General features: G+C 43.1%; 1 protein-coding gene across 1 annotated transcript in view; it reads right to left on the reverse strand.

The window, feature by feature from the left end:
• Window positions 1–11,649, reverse strand: part of znf385c (zinc finger protein 385C) — a 56,792-nt gene extending 45,143 nt beyond the window's left edge. The window contains exon 1 of the mRNA XM_010775468.1: window positions 11,570–11,649. Within this exon, the coding sequence (XP_010773770.1) occupies window positions 11,570–11,579 (10 nt within the window). The 5' untranslated portion in view covers window positions 11,580–11,649. The remainder of the gene's footprint in view (window positions 1–11,569) is intronic.
• Window positions 11,650–12,266: the final 617 nt, after the last annotated feature.

Here is a 12,266-nt window from a genome sequence, read left to right on the forward strand (position 1 = left end):
ACTCGATCCTTCTCCACCAGCCCTGTCTTCGCGGGGGACTCGACCCCTGTGACGCCCTGCAACTCGACCCCCGCCCCTGCAGGAGAGGCGCACGTTTGCCAGTTAATCTCTGGCATCTAAGGGCAGGGATATTAGACTAATTTGCCAAGGTTTGACATAATGATCTGTGCTACAACACCCTTTAAGAACGCAACCAGGATTTTTTCACAATCTGTGCAGATCAAAAAAGCCTCTCAAAAATGGCTATCGAACAGCAGTTCCTGCCGTTGCTACGTTAGCTTCAAAACAGTTAACAAACGGACTATATTTTCTCACGGATGCATGTCATTTAGAATCAATAAACTATTTTTTTAAAATCATAAATCATTTATCTAAAATCCAGAAAAGCATATTCAATTAATATGAGGAGTCATCGTCCGTTACTTTGTTGAGAATTGGCAGTGTAATAAGCGGGGATAATGATAATGAACTAACAGGGATAATAACACCGTTTCATGCGATCTAGATCCATCGCTTTCGCGTCGGGGCTCCTGAGATCAGCCTGTCGGTATGTTCTTTTTCCCCAGTAATGAGCGTCGCTGCACATTATCCTTACATATTGATCTCATACTACCCGTCCATATATTCATTTGTTTTTAATAGCAGGAGGTGCAACCGCTTGCCTCCGCGCGTAGGGAAAAAAACGAGCCACAGCGGGAGAATAAACCAGAAGGGGCAACCCATGGCAACATGCAAGGGAAGTCATTCTTCAGCTGCTTTTGTGGCAGACTACAGCGCCACTTACAGGCCTGGCATATGTACTACAGCATCTCCAGCGCTTTCGAGCGGCAATGGCCGGCCGTGGCCCAACCTCTCATTCCCCTGATAGGTGGAGAATTGACCAATAGCCGTAGCGCCACCGTCCTGACGTCAGGACAGTGTTCAAATCTTGATCAGACTGTATCAGATCAGTTGCAGCCCCTTTTTTAGAGATTTGGGTATGGAGGAAAATAGAGAGGGTTGTGTTTTCTGACACTTGGTGAGTTCCCTGGAACACCGGGGACACATATTCATGTATAAAAGACGTACTAAAGTGCATTTTGCATGATAGGTCCCCTTTAAATCAACTTATTTTACTGGTGAAGTTAGAGTTGACAATATTTTTATTTTTTCAGTTTTGAACAGTTCCAGCAAACCTCAGTGCACTTTACCTTTGTCACTGTCCTCCAAAACCCTGAGGTCATCTGATTTGATCTGAGCTGCATCCAATTAATAAATGTTTGAGACATAAAAGAGCTGTGCGTTTTCTATGGCCTGGCCCAGGCTGTTGAGCTGCCTCCCTTAATCAGATCACTGTTGCACATTGAGGTCTGTTACAGTGTGGCTTTGGTTACAATACACTGTACCATTAATCACAACTTTTCATATGGCTAGAATTGTATTCATCTTTGAATACATTTCTATTTTAGATAGGCCCTTTAGTGCTTTTTGTGGTTTTCCCTTTCCTGTAGTGTGATGTCACAACCATGTAACACTTATATTGGCTCCAAAACACTATACGTGATATGCTAAGGGGTTGGACATCTTCAAATGGTTGACCTATCAACAATCAGAGCAGACTGGGCTCTGGTTTCAGACGGAGGGGGAAAAGAGGGGCTGCAGCACCGGAAGTATGAGAAAAATAAAGAGCTTTTTCAACAGTAAAGCATTTACGCTGTCATAGTAAGTGCACAATATACAAATATGAACCTGGAAATGAGCATAATAGGGCCCATTTAAAGTAGATTTGAAGGAAACAAATGCATGATTAAATGTGAGATATGTCATTCAGCTGTTATCATATAGAGTGTGCTGGTACAAGATCTTTCCAAACAGTTACATCAGTCCTTACATCGTGGAGATCAATCCTATATTTATAAAGGAAGCATCCAAGGAAGTCCTCCCTATAAAGTTGATGACATAACTCTGGTGTAACTAGAGCTTTGTTGACCCTTGGCTAACATGCTGTAACCTCGTCTGACTGATAGTCGACTCGGCTAACCCACTCAAGCCAGTTTGCGTCTGTCCGCTGAGACAAAGAGGATTTAGGGTTAATCTGGACTAAACAACAGCAGGAGAGCATGCTCCACAACACTCCAGGGAAAAATACTAATCAAGACATCATGAACATCAAACAGGGAACAATTACCTCTAATAAAATCAATTCTGCTGATTGACTGAGAGAAAGGGAGAGCGAACGAGAGCCAACATTTATTTGATTGGATTTAATTACTCTTGATTGTTTTGTGTAGGATCAAGCGAAAGAAAAGAAACACAGACTAAATTAGAGTTGAAAGATAACTCTGACCTGAGTTAGTGCTTTGCAAATTGCTCACACTTTCTTGGAAGTATACTTAATAGTGAGGTTTGGACAAATCTGTCTTGTTGATATGTTTAAGTGCTCAAACATAAAAAATAAATCAGTGAAATATTTCAGCCAAACATAAGGCAATACAGATAGTTTTGCACTAGACTTAAATTCAGCTACTCATTTAGCTCCAGAATATAGACTGGCCTTGTGAAATGACTTTGAGTACCAAAAATGCACAAAGGCAGCTGATGAGCTGACAAAAAGGTTTGATTATACAGAACAAACGCTGTATTTGATTGCAGTAATGAGCAAATGGCTTTAGCAGGTGGAAGTGTAGACGTGGAAGTGTACAATTCGCAATCCCTCCTCATTAGTAAGCAAATAAATTCAATCACCTCTCTTTGGTGCGGCTTGATAAATCCCTTCAAAGTGGTGTGTGCTTCAACCCCAGCAAGCAGCTTTAATAGATGCAGAGCTGCTAATGCATCATTCTCATTGACTCCGCACATACTCCGCGGAGATCAGCCGGTACACAATCGTTGGCCTCAGGCAAACAAACCCAGGTCAATGAGGTTGGGGCTCCGCGGGGAGCAGTGAGGTGTATTTTTCTTGCTGTGGCTCCAATAGCTTTACACATTCTATTCATATGTACCTAGAGAGAACAGACCACAGCGTGCCGATGCTTCAGGGGAGGGGAGGGCAGGAGCTCTTAACAGGCAGGGCCATGTTGCAAAAACGCATATCTGAGGAGACAAGCTGTGTCTTACTGAGGATAGAAAAGGGCAGCGGCAGATCCTCTGGCCCTGAACTACTACACATAGAGAGATTTTCACCCAGATCAGGAAAAAGAAGCAGAACAACGTTGCTACTACTTGCTGAAACCCCCCTGACGTAATCTCCATGACACAGCAGGATACGTCCCCTGGGACTGAAGCGCAAGAAAGACAGAAGCATTAAGACAATGAGAAAAAAGAAACTTATGGAGCGATTTCATTGCATTGCACAGCTCTGCAGGACTTGAGTCATTTAAGTTACCAGGTCCTTTTATGTATTACGTTTTTGAATGCAGATTGTACCTCCTTATTGTAGGAGGGATTACTATTTTATCACAAGACACTAAGCCAAACAGGAACACCTGTACATAACCAATGTTACAGCATCCTTTTGCAAGCTGCCATTTTTAAAAACTGGGTCAAGTAAATAAAAGGATTGCGTCTACTAATGAAAGTAGCTTGACTTATACATTTTGTGATTATGTGCATCATTAGTAATGATTTTACCTGGTAATCAGCAGTGTGCAGGGTTTTAAACTTTGGCTTAGTTTATTTGGAACCAGAACCGGGGTGATGCTGAAAATGACTTCTATCTACCAGGTAGTATTCCTAACTTTTTCTGATGGAAAGCCAAAAAGGACAGTTAAGTTGAGCCATGTAGAGAATGAAAATTAATATGAGAAATGAGATGGTCGGGAACAGACAGTTGCCTTTAGTCTGATTCTGAACACTTAAACACGTCTTCAATGATGCCGCGACATGTGACGCATCAAAGACCGATCAATGTATTTGTTTACTAAGAGCGGGACAGAACGCAGCATTTGGCAAAGGATTAGACCGAGAGAAACACAGACACAACGTATCTCTTCCCCCCCCCGCCACACACACGCAGCACACCCCAGACCCGACCACACCCAACCATTCACACACCAACACACCCACCACAGTGATGATTAGATTGTCCACTTAATCCCACTTCCATTAGAGACACCTGACAAGGTTAGCGCGCTCGTGTGACTATGAATCATAGAAATGTCCACAGTTGATGATAACGGCATTGGGATAACGGCTTCAAGCCACGATCACACGAATCATTCAGCCTATTCTCATGCATAAACTATCATATTCAAAAAATATACAAACAATAAACTTCAGAACACCGTAATAACAATATAAGTCTCTCATCACATATTATTCGCATATGCTGTGAGCGCGCTTGAATACACACATGATCCCACACCTGGGCATCTTGGGGTGGGGTGCGGGTCTATCTCTTTGGATAAAACGACTTTCTTATCAGCTTCATCATAGAGGAGCTGGGATGAGGCATTATACTCAAAATGAAAGAGGCAGCTTTGGCGATAAGCTCGAGAGAGACGAGAGCATCAACTCAAGCTTTCAGATTGGCCTGGGCTACAGAAGGGACCAGAGGAGGGTGTGAAAAAAACAGAGGAAATGACGGATGAATGCGAGAAAGATGGGTAGAAAGTTGATGATGTGATGGGAGGATCGACTGCCTGTGTTGTGCTTGGCAGCGCAGATTGTGCCTTGCCAGAGGAGGAGTGCGTCGGCCTTCTTTGCTCTGCCCACTCGCCGCACTCGCTACCCACGCAGTATTTACGCAGGATGGGCGTGTAAAGCTATTACTGTCTGACCCGGCGTATTCTAGATTCTCTGCTCAGTCGATGCACCCGTGTCGTACCCGTGCTTCTGTCTATCACTAGTGCTCCGGTATCTCGGCCCTGTCTGCACAGCCGAGCTGGCACATCTTCTCCGCTGCGCCACCCGGGTCTCGCTGCGGCCGCGCTACATACCACTCACAGAGAGCCCATTGTCACAGACACTAATGTGGCCCAACCGGCAGCTAGCGCCACAGAATCAGCACGCAGTGGAGACTGGATATTCCCTCTGAGCTACGAGGGGAGGTGGCGTCGGGAGGGGGGATGAGAGAGAGAGAGAATGAAACCGAGAAACGCAGCCTTTTTTTCGACACACAAAACTGCTGTGCACATTAATCATGTAGACTCTCATAAATATTAGCAGCTGATCATTCCCAGTACAGGCTCTCAAACCACCCGGGCTAGCTAGAAGAGGAATGCCATTTCTGTTAGGAAATGAAGCCCTAAACACAGATAACTTTGTATTGCCAAATCACAGGCAAAAAGTGAGCTGTATTGCACTGACAGCAGGTGACTTGGGATGGTATTCTTATGTACAACAGCTTGTAAACTATTCCAAATGTGTTTCATATATACTTATGATTTACAACGCAAAACACCACACCCTACTATTTGTGTACTTGCTTCCTTGCCTTTTAAAGACTAATTATGTATATTACATATTCTGTTTTGTGAGTACCTCGTTGCACTCATTACACAACAACAACTGATTGCATTCTAAACTGCGTCTGTGTGAAAAAATGCCTTGCTAGAATTTCGTATGTTGTGGTTTTAAATTTGACTTATGTCTAATCATAATGTACTAAGTGTGTATACCAGACTAGCACAAGCTCTGCGACATTTGTACATGTCATGTATTATGTTACTGCTATGCTTATGTATTCATGTCTGCTGTCTGTCTGTCTGTCTGTCGTCTGTCTCTTCTGTCTGTCTGTCTGTCTGCCTGTCTGTCTGTCTGTCTGATCCTGTCTGTGTGTGTGTGTGTGTGTGTGTGTGTGTGTGTGTGTGTGTGTGTGTGTGTGTGTGTGTGTGTGTGTGTGTGTGTGTGTGTGTGTGTGTGTGTGCAGAAAATGCTTACTATTTACATAGGAGATTGAATCGTGTGTGCAAGGAAACTGCAAACCATGTATTTTGGTGATTGCATTTTGTGAATTGATTTATGTTTATTCCTTTGGTGTTAAGGCACAGCAATTCAGAGCTGAGGTCTAATTTTTTAAGTGTGTTCACAAAAAAAAGAAGCTATAATTTATGAATTGGGATTCATTATTTTTTAATAATTATAATTATACATTTCGTACAACCCTTACGTTTCCTGGGATTTTTGTAATATGTTTAATCTAATCAAATATAATATTTAACAGAAATTACTTTTTTTAATGCTGTTTACAACTTAACAACATCATCAAGCATTTAACAGAAATATGAAAAAAGTAGATTTAGTTGTTTTTAGATTTATTCTGTTTATTTAAATGGCTGTTAATCAATTCAAGAGATATAAGACAGAGAGAGCGTCTAATGGTTGGTTTTGTTATTCTCTGGTGGCATTTAGTGTGTGTTTACAATCGTGATTTTGAGTCCAACATTTTCCATACAAGTTATATTTGTGTGCATCCAGTGCAACGTTCGAACATTAATTCCCAGCCACTGTAATTCATCCGGCGAGCGGTGAGCTGTTAAAAAGATGCCGTGCAGTACAGGAGGAGGTCAGCATCCTGACGGGTAACAAAGAGCTGGAGCAGATACAGCCATTAGAGCTGGATCACAGGGTCTTCTGTTTACACTTACCACCATTTACACACTAGCTGCACTCTATTGTGAGCATTAGACCCCGGAGTATTGCAGATCGGTGGACAGGGCACCATGTTCTGATTGCTGGAGCTGACTGTAAAATCGATGGCCTTTGTTACTCTCTCAGCTACTGATGATCCTCCACCTGCTTGGAGAGCTCGGGTGTTTATAAAGACAGTCTGGTTTGATGACTTACAAATACACTTGAGATGAGGACGGAGAATATGGGAGAGCATAAGAGAGAGATATAATTTTCAAGTTGTATTCCCTTTATGTTTCAATCCTCTCTACTTGCACCTGTCTCAGTTTCTACTCTAGCTCTATTCATTTGTCTGCTTTTTTCTTCTTCATATGCTACTTCAAATCCTTAAGTCAAGTCAAGGTCAGAGGATGTGGCCCACTTCAGTTAAAAGCTGCCCTAACTGGTAAAGACTGATTCATTTGCAAGTGCAGAACAACACGCACACACAAACATGCTGCAGTGGGAGATGATATGCCGCTGCTTCCCCTTCAAGGTCTCCCATCTTTAGCCCCTGCATCCAGGGATGAGAGGCTAAGTGTTGAGGTTTTGGTGCCGAGAGCAGAGCGGGACCATTTCTCATGTTGTCAAAGCCCCCGCTGGGCCTCCCATATGCCGGCAGCTCTCAGCATCCAGAAGCCATCACTTCAGCAGGCGGGCCAATCAAACCCTCGCTGTCACTTCAATAAAATGACTTGGACTGTCACTCACACGGGGGCATTTTCCCCACTGGGGGGCTTCCTCTGAGGCCAGGAAGGTGCATATATGAACTGTGCATACAAACGCTGCATGTGAAAAGCAAATGTAGTTTCTGTTACAATACAAATCACATACTTACATATTAATAGCAATACAAGGAGTATACAAGTGTCTCTATGAAAATAAAGAAACATATCTCATGAATAACTATTGGGGTCAGGGAAAACCAGCACAGAATTGGTCATGTTTCAGTAACTTCATTGACTTGCTGACCCCTGACCTGCCTGAAAGGCGCCTAAAGACCCATGAGGACAGGTCTAATTATTGTCACTTCAACGGTTCACCCACTCTCTAAATCTTCCATACAATTCACACACAAAATCCACCCTGAATCACTCAAACAAATGTACATACAAATGTGCATTTCCCTTTAACTTACAATGTTGTACTCCTGCATATATCTAGTAGAGGTTCTGTCAGAGACAGTGGAGTTTGGTGAAGATAAAGTCCACCAACTTATTCAGAGACAAATCCCAGACAGAATATACAACATAAACATAAAATGTCTGTGTTGGTGTGAGTCCATGTGTTAGTATCTGCTCAAGGCCTTTGCACTCTTGTTATATTGCTGGACCCAAGATTGACAAATTTGATGCAGCAGAACCAGAGATATATATTTTTTATTCTAGGCTCATCAAAACTTGCTGCCTAAATTCCCGCAAAAATACGAGTGTGAACAAGGCTACACAGATTTTCTTTGTGCACCTCCCTCAGGAGCCACAACAGTCTTTATATGACTTCTCTGTCATGTGCACCAGTACTCCCCGAGACATGTAAACAGACTTTAGAATGTAACATGTGGTGTGCCCCCTTAACATAATGCAATGATGCAGAAAGAAATCCATCAGAATTTAGTCAGGTATTCTTATTTTTCCACTTAGCCCCAAAGGACGTGTGTGCTACCATAAGATGAGTTGCATTATGAGTAGAAGTTGTGACTCATGCTCCAATAGCAGAGCGAGACGACTCCTGAAAGCACTGAACATCAGACATTGATGACACACAACACTGTGAGAGCATCCATGAATAGAAACCTCCTTTAAAACTCTCATCACCTCCTGGACTGAGCGCTACAGGGAAAGATAAAACAAGATCAAGAAAAGTGTCTAGCAAGACTAAAACAAAGAAGAAGAAAACAAATAGTTTAGGAGGGATAACACGCCCCACAGTTCCTGTTTCCTGGAATAAATAAAAGCCACACACATTCATCGACTACTGCATAAAAGTGGTATAGAACTTTACACCAGTGGGACGAGGTATAAAATGCAGTCAGATGAGAACCAATAAATATGAAATAATATATTATACACTTAGTGGTAGTAGTAGCCATTCTTCTCGTTCTCACAGGAGTCTTTACTCAGATGACGCAGACTAATAGGCGCAGAGGTAATGAAAAATAAAAAAGTCAGTTTGACTACACATTTGTCATTTTAGGTGAGGTATTTGTTGAGCTAATAGAGCAGTGGGTTATTTGTCTCTGCTGCTGTGTGTGAGAGAGAGAGAGAGAAGGTAGAAATGGGCTGAGCGGGAGCTGGAGAGCTGCCACCTCCATCCCTCTGGCCCATGAGGGATGAACAAAGAGACGGGAGGCTCAGGAGATCCATCCATCATCATGTCTCGTTGCCTCACACACTTTGCTTTTGCATGCAAGTGCACAGACACACAAACACACATACAGTTAGCTCAGATGGAAGCCCACTGCTGCTTAAACCGAACACCAAAGCAAACACTTGAGGAAGCCCTTGTTTGTCTGAGAGGCTGACGGTGCAGATGTGGAGTTGGTGGGAAGTGGACCCTCAGTCCAACCTTTTAATTAAGCCCCCCATTCACTCCCCCTCCCCCTGCACAACCACTTCAAACAGACCTGCGTTCGCTGCCCACTGCTTGGGAACCCCTGAAGCCTCAACACATAAAAGCTGAAACCAATGGCAAGTGGACATTTCAAGGTCAATCACTGACTGCGGGTTACATATGCTATAATTATGCTCGTCTACTACAAAAAAACACACTGCTTTTATCTTCTTATTGTCCATCAATCTTTCACAGCCCTGATTTAAGGGTGTGGCCAGATCCCACTCTATAGTCACAGCCTGTAAGCCTAACCTCATGTAATTAGCCCTGATCAAGCTTGGGGCCCTGTTTAGCGCCGATTAGCCCCGCTTCCCATGCATTGCCAACGCCCCCACCTCAGATCCTGCAGATAAAAAAAGAGAGGAAGAATGTCACCCACTCCCAGAGGGACAGGCCTATAATCAGCCCTCCCACAGCCCCACAGCCTGTCTCCTGCCTGGGGGCCCGGCAGGGGGTCATGAGCGGATGGGTGAAGTCAGACAAGGTTCAGCCCCCACCACCAGCCCTTTTTCATCCTCAAGTCAATACTGAATAGGAACAGAGCCCTGCCCCTTTTCACAACAACACACTGAATAATAATGGCCGTCGTCAAATAACGACAGTTATTATCTAGTACTGTGAAGAAGCCGATGCAGCCGCAGAGCTCCCCTGTGACCCACCAAGCGGCTTTTAAGAGGACATAATGGCCAAGCTGGAATCATCAGAAGGCAAAGGCCAGAGCAGTTAGAGCTCCAATTGACAGGAGAGCTGCACTTTTATGAGCTGACGAAAAGGCAGAAAGAGCACGAACATGATGAACCTGAATGTTGAAGGCTGCATCCATCGGATTTGGAAGTGGCGTTGGAAGTAAATATCTGGAGAAATGCTAATGTGGCACCATTTGCATGAGTCATTGGCCCATGCACCGAAGCCATTTTAAGAGCAAAGAGATGTCAAAGCACCCCACAATCTCACTTAAAAGATCAATCACATCGGAAGGTCTGGTGTACCTGTGTGTGAGGGTGTGAGTATATAACCATTAAATCCAATTCAGTAAAGAAGACTGACGGCATATTCCCTTTAGATATTTGTAATCTCATCCTTTTCCCTTTCGTATTCTCTTACGTCTTCGATTGCTTCATCTCTGAAATATAAGTAAGGACTCAAAGCGTATAGTCCACTCAGAAAAAAACATTGGTATGCATGAAAGGAAGACAAGATTTAGCCATGACTATAAATCAGTGTTTCATATAAAGCACAATGGCGCAGGTTCATCCCTCCGCTCAGCCCACACAGAAAAATGTACACCTTTATTATCTGATATTATGAGTGATGAGATGGAGTTCATTATGGAAATGAAGTGAAGTTCTCTATTCTAGATTTAATGGGTTCTGCCCCCCCCCCTATTGGCAGCTATATTGATATCAAATTCAAGCGAAAAGTATCAAATATAATGTATTCCTCCCTTTAAAAAATAAACTCACTAATTTAATACATAATTTTATGTAATTTTATTAAACGAAAGATCAAGTTATTTTCTGAAGACTCTCTGGTACAATAAGTGTGCATTTATTACTCTGAAGCATGTCTGACTCTTTGTTTTATAAAGCAGATATGAAGTATATTCTAAAAAATGTATATCCTCTGCACAGTCACCCTAACACTGTCTATGAAACGAATTCTGGTTCACAAATAGCAAATACTTTCAACACAATCAATTCTTAACGAAAGGTCAGGTTTCATAGGCCTATCTTTTCAAACAGGATGCATTCGATACTTCCAGATCAGACATTATCAATATTAATTTGCCCAAGAATGTGCTTTGTTTTCCCAATATGAGACAAAAGTTCGCGCTATGGAGGAATGAGGAAGAGGCTGATGTGTCCGTAACTCCGCACCGGTAAGAAGACACACATTTGGATTTGGGGATCTATTTGGAGCTTTATATAACTTGATCTATACAGTAGAAATAATGCCGGCACAATTATAGAGTCGGGACCAAGGCTATTAATAAATTCCACACACAATTCAATCATAAAACGACTCTCTTTTAACAATGCCAATGCGCGTCTGATTACACTTCCTCAGAAAGAATCCTCCGCATTTCTGATATTCCTGACAGCAACTTCTGTTCCTCTCAATAATGTGTTTTGACTGTCAGATACTTTACGTGTTTTGAGTGACAGAATAAGATACTCAAATATAATTTAGTTTATCATAGTGCCGCTGCATTATTTCTCTGACATCCACATGGACCTACGCCATGCTATTTCTGCTAGAACATGTGTCGTTCAAGTTACTACAGTCGGCGCAGCCACAGCATCACCGGTAAATAGTGAAGTACTGAAGGTGTCCGGTAAATAGCGAAGTAGTTAAGGTGTTCAACACTCACCGATCAACATCGTGCGTCCGGGACCGTATACGAGTCTCTCCAGCTCGCAGAGTCACCGTGCGTAAAAAACGGTAAATATTTTACGCACTTTTATCCCCGGAGAGGGAGGACAGGTGCGAACCAGACGCGTCCTATAGTTGTTAAGAGCAGAATCAGCCCCGACAGATTCCAATTGATTTGTTCGCCTCTATTGTCTCTGTAATGACAACTTATGTATCCTCTTTTTCTCAGTCTTTTGGTGACAAATCCCCGATAAATCTCAGATCCTACTGATGCGCGGTATCCTCAGTTAAATCCTATCGCTCGTGCTGCTGCTCCGCTTGGCCTGAAGGAGGCGAGGAATGGGGCTGTAGGAGAGAGGCTGGGTATACTGCCTGTGTCTTCTCTCTCTCTCTCTCCCCTTCTCTCTCCGACTCCTCTATCCCTGTCATCCTTTTTCTCTCTGTAGTCCTACCTCGTTCTCTCTCCTTCTATCACTGAGCACCTTTCCACTTGACAAGAATGCACAGATGGGGAAATAAGCTGCCATTATCCACAGTCATAACTACTTGGCACCACATTAGCCCTCTTGTCAAACTTACTGTCTTACAGGTCAGCATCAAATGTCTGAGACATACATATGCCCTGCCATGGCAGAGAGTGAATAAGAAGAAACACCAGGTGTGGTGGAAAGTCTCTGACAGGCTTCAGGTGGCAG

This window comes from Notothenia coriiceps, unplaced genomic scaffold, assembly GCF_000735185.1.
Source record: "Notothenia coriiceps isolate Sejong01 unplaced genomic scaffold, NC01 NC01_scaffold00015781, whole genome shotgun sequence".
NCBI classification, from domain to species: Eukaryota; Metazoa; Chordata; class Actinopteri; order Perciformes; family Nototheniidae; genus Notothenia; species Notothenia coriiceps.